The sequence below is a fragment of the Rhinolophus ferrumequinum genome, chromosome 13 (genome assembly GCF_004115265.2).
Source record: "Rhinolophus ferrumequinum isolate MPI-CBG mRhiFer1 chromosome 13, mRhiFer1_v1.p, whole genome shotgun sequence".
Lineage (NCBI taxonomy): Eukaryota > Metazoa > Chordata > Mammalia > Chiroptera > Rhinolophidae > Rhinolophus > Rhinolophus ferrumequinum.
Window position 1 is genome coordinate 44,831,641 of NC_046296.1, and position 15,545 is coordinate 44,847,185.

Sequence of the window (15,545 nt, forward strand, 5' to 3'; positions counted from 1 at the left end):
GTGATATTCCAATGAGCTGGCTTTGATGTTGTTGGGAATGAATTTTTGAACGAGAATATATGACAGTAATAGAAATAGCAATCAGTTGTGTAACAGGCTTTGTAATTTCAAAGCACGGTTATATGCATCTTTATATCCTTACAACAACCCGGTGTAGTAGTTGTTATTCTCCTTATTTTATATATTACACAATTAACCTCAGAATGGTGGAACAGAATAAAAAATTTAAAAAAGATGGAAACGTGTGTTTTTTCCAGTCAATAGTCAAATACCCTTCTTCCTATACCATTCCCCTAAGGGTATTTAGATAAGAATATGGAGATACAGAGATATTTAGATGACTATAATTGTATAATGGTATCTTAGATTCTTTTATCAGGAAATAATTTTCCATTTTCTTCATTCATTCGGATTCTTTATATTTTTTTAATACATTTCTTTAATTTTAAAAACACATTTGTGGCACTCTATTAAAATACTAACGGCCATGAATTTAGCAAGTCTTTCAAATACATCCTGGGGTAAGATTTTATCAAAAATTTAAAAAATTTTTTGAGAGCTATATAAAAATGTACTATAAAAATAGATCAATCTGAGCTAGTGGAATATATGAATTTTTTGATCTTTCTAAAGAATACATTTTGATTACTTTAAAGTATAAGCATAATTCAGAGTAGAGTGGCAATTCTTGCTTAATATTTGGCCCCTATAGAATTTGTTTTAATGAAAAACTGAAAATGATTTTTAGTTGCCCTGTAGTTTTAGGAAAATAGATGCTTCAGAAGTGCTTGAAAACTGATGGATTACATACTTTTCTATAATTTTGCTAATTAAAAAGTTTCAAATTGTATTAAGATCATCACAAATTGTAAACTATAATAGTCCAAATGAATGGGATTTTGTTTTATTGATGTAGCCAATATTCACTCATCCATGCCACCAGTATCTGAGTATCTTGTCAGTCAGGCAGTATTCCAGATGCATAAAGAAGGCTCTGGGAATGCAGAAGAAGGATATATATTATTTGGCCCTGTCTTTTCAAAATAATTTAAGTTTTAAGAGATAGTTTATAAAAATTATTCCAATCTGGTTTGTTCTTCCTCTCCTCATTGTCTATACTTAATCTTTTAGAAGAATAGAATAAAAAACTAGTAGTATTATTTTTGCATGATATTTCCCTAGTAAAGTAATTTCTTAAAACGTTTTGTCCTTTCATAATTGTACTTGTCCTTTATTTCTTTCTAGTTGACTAGACTGACTTCCATTTGTAATGTCTTTCCTGTTTCCCTTTCTGGCCCTTGTGCCCTGTTTTAACCAACTTTCATTTCTTAGGACACTGATACATTTTTCTTTTCATTTAACTCAGGTTTTCTTGGACTCTTTTATCTTAGACTTTTTTTTTTTCCATGAGTCATATCCTAAAATTTTTTTAAGTTTGCTTTCTTTCCATTCATTTTTTTGTTAAATTCTTTTCTTTTTCATCCTAAAGAGTCCTTGTGTCTAATAAGTTTTCCATTAACATTTAGATTTCCCAAGTAATTTCTCCATATTTTCTACCTTTCTAGGAAAAAAAAATATCTCCCACACATTCTAAGCTTTTGTTACTATTAATAAGACTTTAAAAGTACCTGTGGTCTGGAGTTTTACACTGAAGTGCATGTGTAGGAATTTTCATAGGTCCTAGAATATTTGTATTGGAATTGATCTTCAAGATTATCTATTTAGACCCCTTTATTACGTAAAGCAAAAGACAAGGTTTTGTTAATAAGAAACAGAGCTGAATCTCAAACCTAGCGTTTTTTTGTATCTCATTTATTTTTTCCAAAGCCACTAAATGTTCCTAATTAACTAAATGTTAATTAGGGTGAAGTTTCTTATTTCAAACAAATGAAATTACTAATCTTAAAAGTAGCAAAGAAATAGAATTCTAATTCATGCATCTTTCATTAATCATTCCCCCTTGGGCTCTTTTACTTTAAAAATTTTTTTTAAATAATTGTACAAATAAAGTTTGCCACTAGAGGAGATAAAATATTTCTTTCCACATGGCCTTTCCACATTCAAAGCACCTTTTTTTGACCCTCCCAATCTTTTCCCTTACATTCTGACTCTTGGTGTTACATAAGTATGTAGTTGTTAATTTGATTCCAATAATACACTAATAAGTAAATTTAAAATGTGTACGTCATTATTATGTTTTCTTTCTTGCCTTCTGTTGTCATTCCTGATTTACTTTCCCCTTCTTTCTTAAAACAATAGATAAACTTGGGATTAGATGGATAAAATTGAGATGAGAAGGGATTGCTGTTCTGTTCTCTTTTTCTTCCACCTCAACCCCTGCCTACAGTTTGCCTCTGTAATTCCCCCAATGATTTCTTTTCAAAGACAGTATATTTAGAATTGTCAAATTGAGTTCAGCTTCTGTTCTCTTCTACTTTTCTATCACCACTATATACACAGTGCTTTTTAGACTCTAGGTCGTCACCCATTAGTAAATTATAAAATCACTTTAGTGTATTGCCCAGCTAACATTTTTTTAAATTAATAGAAGATATCAATGCAAATAGCTTTTCAGCAGGGCATTTTAAAAAGTTTGTAAACTCCATTTTTAACTACAATAATTCTTTCAATATGTCTCTAATTCCATTAATTAGAGTTAAGATGATCGCTTCTTATATTTGTCAGCTGATTTTGCCTTGAACATAGATAATGGGAAAGTTTATTAAACTTGAATGGGTTAAACTTTTCTCAATTTATAAATTTGTTCTTAATATGTCTTGGAATAAATGTGCCCTCCTGCCTCCCGTATCACATGGAAATCTTTTTTATTTTCCATTTTAATAGCAACTGACAACTTTTTATTTAGTTTTATAGTCAGGAGTGATGTTTAATTTTATCTAGTCAACTACTACGGTAAATACTACTATGGTAAATACTACTACGGTAAATACTGAGTAATTCAAAATTTGTGTGTTAAAATTATGTAATAGCGACCTCTACTGGTTTTAATTATTGTATCGTTTTAAAAACTTGAAAGGATGAAAGTACCTTTTGTTTGAAGTGAATTTCATTAGTTTATTAAAGTAGGGAAATTCCACTTTTACATTAACATGAGGTGTTTTACTTTCAGTGGAAATTCTAACGAATAAGTGCTGGAAATTAAAATGAGGTATTTTGTTAAAAATTAATGAATGACCTATGGAGGATGCAGACTAATGATAAGCTACTGTGTACGACTATTAAAATTGCTGTTACCAGTGTAATCCCTTGATTTCCGTGATTTGTTTTGAAGTCAAGTTTTGCATGATGGATAAAGAAAAAAAATTCTTAGAAGTTTCAAGTGCAAAATGTTACTTGAGTTTGTATTGAAAGTAAGGACAAATCAATGATAATTGGATTTAGATATTTACTTCTTGAGCTTAGGTTTTGTTCCTTGAATTTTTATGTTAAGTAATGTTTAAAATGGCTTCTACTCATTCTTGTCATTAGCTTTTTCACTGTGAAGTTGAAATTCAGAATGTGATTTTCCCCCTAGATAATACACGGAATGTTTAGTCTCTTAATTGCCTAGTTAAAAAACTAATACATTGAAAGTTAGTTTTTCTTAACTTAAGTATATTTGTAGTATAAGTTATACCACATGTGAAAAGCCTGCTTTTGGTATTCTTTGATTTTAAAAGTAAATTATAAGCGAAGAGTACTGTTTAATATATTTGTTGCTTAGTTGTTAATTTTCCTATTTTCCAAGGAACGTGTTCAAAAAAGTTTCCCTCATCCAATTGATAAATGGGCAATAGCTGATGCCCAATCGGCTATTGAAAAGAGGAAACGAAGAAACCCTTTATCTCTCCCAGTAGAAAAAATTCATCCTTTATTAAAGGTAAAGCTGAACTACTGCCTTTTTGCCCTTTAAAAGCAAAATAAAACCCATAATTTTCAAACAAAAAGAGTATATTTTATGGGTAATAGAGTCAAGTGAAGGGTAAAATTTTCTCATTTTAATTTTTCTAGGAATTCATGTTGTGGAGCGGATGATAATAGGGAAGTGTAAGTTGGGCAATATGATTTAAAGTAATTTCATACCAATAGTAATAGTCAAGCAAATTGAAGGAACTAGGAAAAGTTGTAATTGTGCATGTTGTTCATCTCAGATGTTAGTAGAACCTCAAAGAGAATTTATAAAACCCCTTTCTGGTTGGTTAGACCTAAATGTCTCTATAATTCCTTCAGATCTTAGTCCTTCCCATCATTAGGTGCGTAAGGACCTTAGTGAGACTGCCATGGGATTATGTGTAATCTTTGAACAAAAATTCCCTAAAGAGCACCTAAACCATCCAGTTCTACTTGTCATTTAAGTCAGTCGATCATATTTCTCTAGAACTGATAGAAAGAATAACTGCTAGAAGCTCTAATAATGATATTTCTGTTTTGTGGAATACAATAAGGAAACTATTGATTAACTCTCACATTAAAAATATAGGTATTATAATAATTAAAACCTTAATACTTTGATATCAATAATTTTGTACATACTATAACATAAGCACAGTGCTAATGCTTACATATATTATCTCTACATTTTATTACTCAGCAAAGTTATCATCATCCCCAGTTTGTAGGTGAGGTAACTGAGACAGAAAGTGATTAAGTAACTTTTAATCCAAGTTCACAGGGCTGGTAAGCCCCACAAAGTCCATGCTCTCTTTGAAGTCTAATACTAGGACTATTTAACATGCTTTTAATAACCATTATTGTTCAGTAAGACATAGCGTGAATATTTTTTCCATAGAAACAATCCAGATACCAGGAATGAGCTACTAGGATTTTGGGAAGCCCAGGTTTCTTTGGAAATAAGGAAAGAGGTATAAGACTAGTAGATATTCCCATATACCAATAATATATTAACTCTTTTTCTGCATAGAGAAAAAAAAATCTCTTTTGTCATAGTTAATTCCAGGTATTCTGACTTAGATAACAATGAGCATTCCCCATCCCCACCCCCAAATTTGGGCTTCCCTTCCTAAGTTAAGGATTATCTATTTAGTAATTTGTATAATACTTCTTAGGTATTTTACATGATCATAGGTAACTTTGTCATACCTTTTCTTAGCTTACATTTCCAAGTAGCAATATGTATATTATTCATAGATGAGCCACTTAAAATTAAATGGTGTTAAATAATCACACACCTCAGTAAAAGTTAAACTAAATTGTATGCATGTTTTTTTTAATCACTGTGTCAAATTTGTAGTATATGATTTTTAAACATGCTTTTCTTTTAATTTTTCAGGAGGTCCTAGGTTATAAAATTGACCACCAGGTTTCTGTTTATATAGTAGCAGTATTAGAATATATTTCTGCAGACATTTTAAAGCTGGTGGGGAATTATGTACGAAATATACGGCATTATGAAATTACAAAACAAGATATTAAAGTAGCAATGTGTGCTGATAAGGTAGGATACTGATCTTCTATAAGTTTTATTCTTAAATTTTTATTCGTGACTTATTGGATGCTAACATACTATTCAGACAGAGTAAAATTGTATATTATGTGTCAGAGTATATTTCCAATAATCTAATAGCAAGTACTCAAGATACCACTTAACGGAAATAGATTATTATATATAGTCTTCAGATGTATTTAAATGTGTCATGCAGTTTTTCTTTTATGTGTTTCTGCAAGTAGGGTTAATAACAGTAGTATCTCTTTTTAGTGAATTTCCTAAAATTTTATTTGGATTGGAAGACTTAGAAGGTTATGGATTTACTTGAAAACAATTTTTGAAAATGTAAAAATACTAAACTCTTGAGATTTTTATTACAATACAGAGCATTCTTTAGCTACTACTTATATGGTTTTACTCTAATAGTATTAACAGCAAACATTTTTGAAAGTTAAGTATATCTGTGAGTCATTTCATTTGGTCCTTATGATACCACCCTATGGTACTCTTATCTACATTTTATGATAGGAAAACTGAAGTCCACAGAAGTAAAGAAATCGTTTCAGATTATTATGAGACATTTCAAAGCCTAGATTTGACTTCCAGATCTGTCTGAATCTAAAGTTTCAGTCATTGCACTGTAATGCCTCAGCATTTTCATTTTATGAAAATGACTTGGGAGAAAAGAAAATATTTTCTGATGAAGCATTTCATTCCATTTTTTTCTCACTGTACTCTACTTGACTTGAAATATTCTTTCTGATTACTGAATCCACTTAATTATGTTTTCGTGTTTATTTGTTCTTTTAGAATGTGATTGTATAGAGTAGAAATCACTTGATCTGATGAGAATTTCAAATGCTTTCATATTTTTAAATGAATAACTATTTGGTTTTAAAAACAATGAGTTTTCAATGAATATAAAATATTCGATACTTTTAAATGACTCAGATAAATAAAATATTTTTGAGTACATATTGTACTCACACAGTGAGAAGATGCAAGAGAAGTATAAAACAAGGTTTCAGAGTTGATGAAGGGATACTTACATTTGTTCAACAAGTAATACAAGATTTTTTTTTATTGTTACGTGGATGACGAGGTAGAAGTTCATAGAAGGGGAAACGTGAAGTACAGCAAGAGTAATAATAGTAGACTTCTTGGAAAAAAAAGGACTTGTTTTGATCAATTTCCAATAAATGTAGGTAAAGAAGCCAACTAGAAAGCTAGAAGAATTATTCAGAAATGAGGTGGTGAGGCCCTGGAATGAAGTGGTGATGGGAAGGGTATAAAAACGAGAGAACTAAGGTAGAAATCCAAGATAGGATTTGGGAACAAATTAGAAGTAATAGACAGACTGACAGATGATGCTATTGATAAAAGAACTTGGAGGAGTCAGTTTGTGATGCCGTTTGTAGAATTCTGTTTTAGAGAAGCTGTGGAGGGGGCAGTGGCAGTACATCCAAGAAGAAATAATCGTGTGTTTGCTTTTTGTCATTTAAGAACTGTATTCAAAGAATAACTTAGGGTGCTTCACTTCAAATTTGCCTATAGATTCATGTTTTATTACACTTTTTTTATATCTCTGACTATGTAGGTATTGATGGATATGTTTCATCAAGATGTAGAAGATATAAATGTATTATCTTTAACTGATGAAGAGCCTTCCACCTCAGGAGAGCAAACTTATTATGATTTGGTAAAAGCATTTATGGCAGAAATTCGACAATACATAAGGGAACTAAATTTAATTATAAAAGTTTTTAGAGAGCCCTTTGTCTCCAACTCAAAATTGTTTTCAGCTAATGTAAGTATCATTGTGTACATGTATATCATTGCGTGTGTTGTTAATTTTACATGATCAGTAACATTTGAATTTGTATAGTTCATGATCCCTAATTTGTCGATTTTTTTTAATTGTGAGATTTAATTCATAGTGACTATGATCACAAATAAAGTTGCTACAACCGTTTTGATAAGTTAAACATCGGAAATTAAAAGACAAAATCTAAGCTAGACTAATTGTGTAAGTGCAAATGAATTCACAGAATCTTCCATGTACTTCGAAAAATAAAGCCTCTTGCTTAAGTGGGAGAATTTTTTAACTCATTTGAGTCATTCAACCAGCACTTCATTAGTGCTGCCTATATTGTTAAGCACCATACTTAGCAATGGGGATTCAAAGATGAATGAGAAACAGTTCTTCCCTCAAATTTAACTACTCAAGACAGAGCTGTAAACTTAAAATTAAATTGCAGGCACCCAACCTAACGGGAGAAGATTTTTGCAAACAACATGTCTGGTAAGGGGTTACTATCCAAAATATATAAGGAACTCATACAACTTAACAACAACAACAAAAACGGGCAGAGGACCTGAATGGACATTTCTCCCAAGAAGACATACAAATAGCCAACAGATTTATAAAAAAATGCTCAACTTCACTCGTTCTTAGGGAAATGCAAATCAAAACCACAATGAGATATCACTTCATACCTGTTAGAATGGCTATCATCAACAAGAAAAATAGTAAGTGTTGGAGAGGCTGTGGAGAAAAAGGAGCTCTCATACACTGTTGGTGGGAATGTAAAGTGGTACAGCCGCTATAGAAAACAGTATGGAGGTTCCTCAAAAAATTAAGAATAGAATTACCACATGACCCAATAATCCCTCTTCTGGGTATCTACCCCCAAAATCTGAAAACATTTATCCATAAAGGTATATGTACCCTGATGTTCATTGCAGTATTATTCATGGTGGCCAAGACATAGAAACAACCAAAGTACCATTCCATATATGATTGGATAAAGAAGAAGATATACACAATGGAATATTACTCGATGATAAGAAAATATGAAATACTGCTATTTACAACAACATGGCTGGATCTTGAGATTATCATGCTGAGCGAAATAAGTCAGATAGAAAAAGTCAAGAACCATATGACTTCACTCATATGTGGGATATAAAACTGAAAACAACAAAGGAACAAGACAAACAAAAAAACAGAAACTCCTAGACACAGACAACAGTTTAGTGGTTACCAGAGGGTAGGAGGGAAGGGGCGGTAGAAGAGGATAAAAGGGGTCAAATATATGGTTATGGGGCAGAACTGACTCTGGGTGGTGAACACACAATGCAGTATATAGATAATGTATTATAGAATTATATACTTGAAACCTATATAATTTTACTAACAATGTCACCAAAATTAATTTAATAAATAGCAATACACTGTGGTAATTACCATAATAGAAGTATGACAACAGTATTTTGTGGAGCACAAAGAAGGGAGCCAATAACATTAACAATTAGAAAAGGGATTACTGATCTAGCAATTTCCAGAACTGTCGCCACATAGCCATGGGTGAGTGATAGAGAAGCAGTGCTCACTACAGAGGCTGAGACTAGGGCTCAAGGTAAGGCAATGAATGAACATTAAAAAAAAAAAAAAAAGGAGTAGATTACAGGTTGCACAGATCAATACAGTAAAAAAAAAATCCATTGAACTGTTTATTTTAAATGGATGAATTGCATGGTATGTAAGTTGTGTTTTAATAAAGTTGTTTTAAAAAATAAAGGAGTAAACCATAGGCAAAGATTTCTGAAGACAAAAACCAAGAACCATAAACATTAGTGAATTGGACTTTATTAAAGTGAAAATCTTTTGCTCTTCAAAAGACATTGTCAGAAAAATAAAAAGGTAAGCCACAGATTGGTAGAACCAATTTGAAATACATATGACTAACAAAGAACTTATATCCAAATATATAAAGAATTTTTACAATTTAAAAACAACCTGGTATTTTTAAGTGGGCAAAAAATTCAAACACTTTATAACAGAAGATATACCAATGACTGAAAAGCACATCAAAGGATGCCCAACATCAATAGTCATCAGAGAAATAAAAAAAGACCACAGTGAGGTACTACTATACACTTATTAAAAAGATACAATTAAAAAGACTGATAATACCTAATGTTGAAAAGAATGTGGAGCAACTCCTTGTGGGGAATATAAAATTCTCACGTTGCTTGTGAGAATGTAATTTGGTGTAAATACTTAGGAAAGAGTTTGGCAGGTTTCTACCACATTAAGTAGAAACTAGCTGTACTACCTAGCAATTTCACTCCTAGGTTTTCACCCAGAAGAAATGAAAACATGTCCATACAAAACTTGTTCATGAATTTTCATAGCAGCCTTCTTTGTAACGGCTCCAAACTGGAAACAACCCAAATATACAACAAGTGAATGGCTATGCAAATTGTGGTATGTCCATACAACGGAATAATACTTAGCATAAAAAGGAATGAAGTGGTTATATATACAACAATATGGATTCATCTCAAAAACATGAGCAAAAAAATCTAGACACAAAAGGTTATATATGATTCTATTTAGTATTCTAGAAAAGACAGTTCTAGTCTATAATGATAGAAAGCAGATCATTGGTTTCCAGAGGGCAGTGGTGATTAAAGGGGAGGGGACACAAAGAACTTTCTTATGGTAATGAAAGTGTTATTTATCTTGATTGTGGTCATAGTTATAAGTAAGTAACTACATAAAATCTCATCAAAAAGTACATTTAAAATAGGTGTATCTTATTGGATACAAATCACATGTCAAAGTTGATTTAACCAAAAAAGTATAGTCACTGATAGAAGTAATCAATTCAAAAAATAGTAATTGGATAAATGCAAATTAGTACTTGTTTTTTTCAATTAAGCATTTTTTTAAAAGTTAAGATTGACAGTATTTAGTGTTGTAAGGTCTTGGCAAAACTATTACTCCCATACACTACTGATGAGAGTGTAACCCAGCGGACTCTTTTAAAGAAAATATCCATTGATATTATAAATATATACCCGATGACAAAAATCTTTATCCAGGAATCTAACCTACAGAAAATTTTATACAAGTTATGAAGTGTTGTATTGAGTATTCTTGTATGCGTATCAATTATTAGTAAAAATAAAATAACAGAAGGATAGAATGACTAAATGACGTAAAAGGGGACAATATGGATTCATATAGATTCTTTGTCATTACTGGTACAACAAGAGCTTGGTCTGCCACAAGAAAGCTTGGGTTAGAGAAGATAGCACGCATAAAGCACTTGTGCTGCATACCCAAGTGTGGTCGTTGTCTTGAGGAAAAGCGCTGTAAGAGTATGATTGTTCGAGTTGCTAACAACTACCAACTTTTTTCACTACTTTTACCTTAAAGAATGATTGACAAACTATGATTATTCAGACATGTATCTAACAGACATTTCTAAAAAATGAATGAAGTGTGGTGGTGGGAATAAACAAAGTGTACCCACATGTCACTTCAAGGAAAATAACTGGCAATATTTGTTGAAAGTGATAAAATTTGAACTTTCAAGTGAAATGAGAATTTTGGGAAATTTGCATCCACTCCCACAATCAGTGATGGTACTAATGGATTTGGTCTTTTAATATTGTATATTGAAATGTATTATTTGTGTTAACATTCAGAAGATCTGTAAAACTCAATGGACCAATATTTTCTAAGTGACCAAATTCTTAATACAAAACCACACATGGGTAAAAGATTCATTCAAAGTTTAAAATAGTCCAACGGATTTTAATGTAACAGCACAAAATTGATATGTTTTCAGATTCCACGTTGCAACTAACCTTTAAGAAACTACCATTTGTTGAATTTCTGTATAATACCATGAAAGGTATTTACTGCATTCGTAGGAACTATCCAGAATAGGCAAATCAATAAAGATAGAAAGTAGATTAGTGGTTGCCAGCGACAGAGGGGAAAGGTAGACTGGAGAGTGCTGCTAATGGATGTACTGGAATTTGATAATGCTGATGATTGAACAGCTAGCTCTGTGAAAACCATTGAATAGTACCCTCAAAAAGAGTGAATTTTATGGTATATGACATAATAAAGAAACTACAAAAAGAAGAAAATGATATTCACAATTATTTGAGTAGACTGTTAAAATACTGCTTCCTTTTCCAACTACCTATCTGTGTAAAGCCAGATTTTCTCCATATGCTTAAACCAAAACAATGTACCACAACAGATTGAACGTGGAAATACATATGAAAATACACCTGTCTTCTATTAAACTAGATGTAGAGATGTGCAAAAACGTTAACAATGTTATTTTTCTCACTAAATTTTTGTTTGTTTTAGAAAAATGTAGTTACTTTTCATAAAAGTGCTAGTTATTCTTAATGTTTAAAAATTTTCTTGGTTTTTTCTAATATAATAAATATTGATGATGGATTATAAACAAAAGCCCTTTAGAGTCTTCAGTAAATTTTAAGAGTGTGAATGAGTACTGAGACCAAAACGTTTGAGAACCACTGACCTAAAGAAATGTAATTGCAAATTGTACATTATTGCAAAAGAAATTCTTGAATTACCTTTTACCTATATTTGTAAGTCTTTAAAATTTCTCACTGTATCTGCCATGTTAAATTTTATGATTATAAAATGACTTATTGGCTAAAAATTTGTTTTTATTATACAACCTAACTGAATTAATGTTTTTTCTCCCAACAGGATGTAGAAAATATATTTAGTCGGATAGTAGATATACATGAACTTAGTGTAAAGTTACTGGGCCATATAGAAGATACTGTAGAAATGACTGATGAAGGCAGTCCCCATCCATTAGTAGGAAGCTGCTTTGAAGACTTAGCAGAGGTAAGTCCTTCAATTACATACCCAAACAAATCTGCATAAAAACCCTACATTTCCATTAAAATTGGAATCTTCTTGTTTCCAGCTAAAGCCATAGTATTAACTCCTGTCTACTCAGCTTTCTTGCCCATTCCTCAGAGAGTCATTGTCAGCAGTTGTTTCTATTATCTTACAAAACACAGGAAAAGTAGTCACTCATCCATTATAAAAAATTAGATCCCATAGAGGGGAGGCATTTACAGCGGACACTCAACTGTCTAAATATAGCAAGGCTAAGGAAAGTCCATGAGTACCTCGTCAATGAAAAGACCATAGAACTTGGATATGAGGTCAAACTATTTGTGTTCCAGTCTAAAACCTGCCACTTACTAGTTTTATGAGACAGGCGGCAATTTATTTCACATCTCGAAACCTCCATATCTATATTTGTAAAATACTGATACTTGTTGGACTCAGGATTCTTGTGAAAATTAAATAAAATAACCTACCTAAAGTAGTTAGCTAACCACTTTCACACAGTCAGTTACTCAATATATGACAACTGCACATTATTATTAAGAATAGGAGGGGTAAAGTAAATATGGTATTTCCCCAAAAATAAAACCAAGCTGGACCATAAGCTCTAATGTGTCTTTTTGAGCAAAAATTAATATAAGACCCGGTATTATATTATATTATATTATATTATATTATATTATATTATATTATATTATACCGGGTCTTATATAATATTATATAATATTATTTTAACATAAGACCGGGTCTTACAGTAATGTTTGCTCCAAAAGACGCATTAGAGCTGATGGTCTGGCGAGGTCTTATTTTTGGGGAAACACGGTAGGAAAGAAGTCCAGGACCTAGATGATTCAGATATCATGGGTGTAGAAAAATGGTTGCCCTCTCCTTGGATATTTCAAATGGCTAAAATATATGAGTTTGTCCTAATAGTTAACATTGATAATCATTCAGAGATTTCTAGCTCTTTGTTGTCACTCTAAAATCCACTATATCTTTTATTATAACACAGGGTTGAGTTTGTAAAACATAAAAAAAATTAACACTTTCAGGCAAAATAATATGGTAAGTTTAAGCTTCACTACAGCCCCTCTACTCTTGCTTCAAGCACACAGATGTCAATAAAGCATTTTAAAAAAAGGAATATACATGACAAAATTCAGAAACAAGATCAGAAATGGAATAGACACTCAAGGTAGTGAGCTGTTGGTAGCTGGGTGTTTAGCTCTTAAGGATAATAAGGACTAAATGTGCTCCATGATACGGAGCAAGACTTCTTGTTCCAAGACCCTGGTTTTAATAGAATGCTGGGGAAATCCGCCCATCTGCTGCCTACAAGGATTTATAGAAAACTGGGGGAAACAGAATCACTACATTATAACAAATATATCTTAAAACTTAACAAAGTATCGCACAATATTAAACCAATATTATCACAGAGCCTGCGACAGAAAACTTATTTCAGTAACAGGTTTTGGTCTACAAAAGTGATCATGAAGGGATGGGAGAGAAAAAAAGGAAAACAGAAATGTAAAGCCTACCTCTAAGAAGCCTATAATACAAAATGCTAAAATGCAAGACAAATTCTAATGCTTAGAATAATACCTAACAAAATCAACAATTACAAAATAAATTCATTCTAGATGAAATTAATTTTGTACAATAGACATAAAAAGAGTTTAAAAGAAGTTTAGGATACTTAAAGAGATAAATGAAGGGACATGATTCATTTACAAAGGAAACATTGTGAAACAAAACAGGCAGGAAGGAAACAAGAACAAGTAGGTATCAAAAGATACTGGAATTTAAATATAAGGCATTACAATAAAAACTCATTATGTAGTATAACATTTTCCAGACCTACTTACAGGATAAAATTAGTAAATTGGAAGATAGAATTGAGAAGTCCACTGAGAATGTGACAGACCAAGATAATAGGAAAGATCACTTAAGAGTAATAAAGTCTACGTTAAAAGGCTTCAGTATACATCGAATAGGAGTTTCAGGACAAAGAATGATGGTGGAGCAATATTTGAAGAGATAAAAATTGAGAATGTTCCAGAAATGAAGGCACAAGTTCCCAGATCAAAAATGAATTCCAAATATTGGGCAGGGTAAATAAAAATAAGCCCACAGCCAAAAACATTGCAGTGAAACCATAGAACATGTTTTAAGCTGTGAGAGAGAAGGGAAACTACAATTAGAATGACAGGAGGCTTCTCTGCAACTATAGAGGCTAGCAGTCAGTCGAGTGATAACTTCAAAGTACTAAGAGGACATAGTATTTTCTTCCCAACTGAACTTTTATTCTAGAGTGAGTAGAAAGATTTAAAATAGTAAAGCTTGCAGAAGCAAACATAGGAAATTTTCATGACCTTGCAATAGGCAAAGATTTCTTAAACAGGACACAAAACACCATAAAAGAAAAGATCGATAAACTGGACTTCATTAAATGTATGAACACCTTTTTAACAATAGACAAAATCAAGCTATAGGCTGGAGGCAATATTTGTAATATCTATAACCAATGAAGGACTCGTATCCAGAGTATGTAAAGAACTACAAATCAATAACTAAAAGACAGCTTAGTTCTTTTCAAAAATAGACAAAAGATGTGAGCAGGCACTTCCTTAAAGAACAAAAGGTGTTCAACATCATTATTCATGCAATTTAAAACCATGGAGCAGTTGGAACTCTGCATAACTGGTAGAGGGGGTGTAAATTGGTACAGCTACTTTGGAGAACTGTTTGGCATATCTACTAAAGCTAAACGATGTACCTTATAGTCCAGCAGTTTCATTCTTGGGTATATACCAAACAGAAATGAATGCCTGTGTTTACCAAAAGGTATTTTCAAGAATGTTTGTAACAGGTGTGTTCATAATGGATAATTTGTGATATATTCATACAGTGAAATGCTATATGGCAATAAAAAGTAACTACTGATTTTTTAAAAAGGCAGCATAGTATTGAGTGAAATATGAAGACATAATGCTGTCTAATTGCATTTGTAGGAAGTTCTAAAATATGTAAATAGATCTTTGGTCATAGAGGTTAGAATGGTGGTTGACTGTAGTGCATGAAGAAGCTTGTCTGAGGTGCTGGATTTCTGTTTCCTTATCTGGGTGGTAATTACACAGGTGCATTGCATAAATATGTAAAAGTTCATCAAGTTATGGACTTTATGTAAGTTATACCTCAATTTAACAAAAAAATCAAAGAAAAAGTAAGGAACAAATAAAAACAGACATACATTGACGAAGAGAGTTTACTACCCATAGGCCCACATTGCAAGAAGTATTAAAGGATGTTCTTCAGCAAGAAGGAAAGTTGTACTCAGAGGGAAGTCAAGGAATACAAGGACTAATGGTGAGAAATGTGTTGTAAATTTGA

General features: G+C 31.8%; 1 protein-coding gene across 3 annotated transcripts in view; it reads left to right on the forward strand.

The window, feature by feature from the left end:
- SOS1 (SOS Ras/Rac guanine nucleotide exchange factor 1) overlaps positions 1 to 15,545 on the forward strand; it is a 115,953-nt gene that overhangs the window by 47,623 nt on the left and 52,785 nt on the right. For 2 of the 3 annotated variants that reach the window (XM_033124509.1, XM_033124510.1), the window contains exons 3-6: positions 3,749 to 3,880; positions 5,291 to 5,455; positions 7,044 to 7,253; positions 11,997 to 12,140. In XM_033124509.1, the coding sequence (XP_032980400.1) occupies positions 3,749 to 3,880; positions 5,291 to 5,455; positions 7,044 to 7,253; positions 11,997 to 12,140 (651 nt within the window). The remainder of the gene's footprint in view (positions 1 to 3,748; positions 3,881 to 5,290; positions 5,456 to 7,043; positions 7,254 to 11,996; positions 12,141 to 15,545) is intronic. The other variant, XM_033124511.1, reaches the window with a different exon arrangement.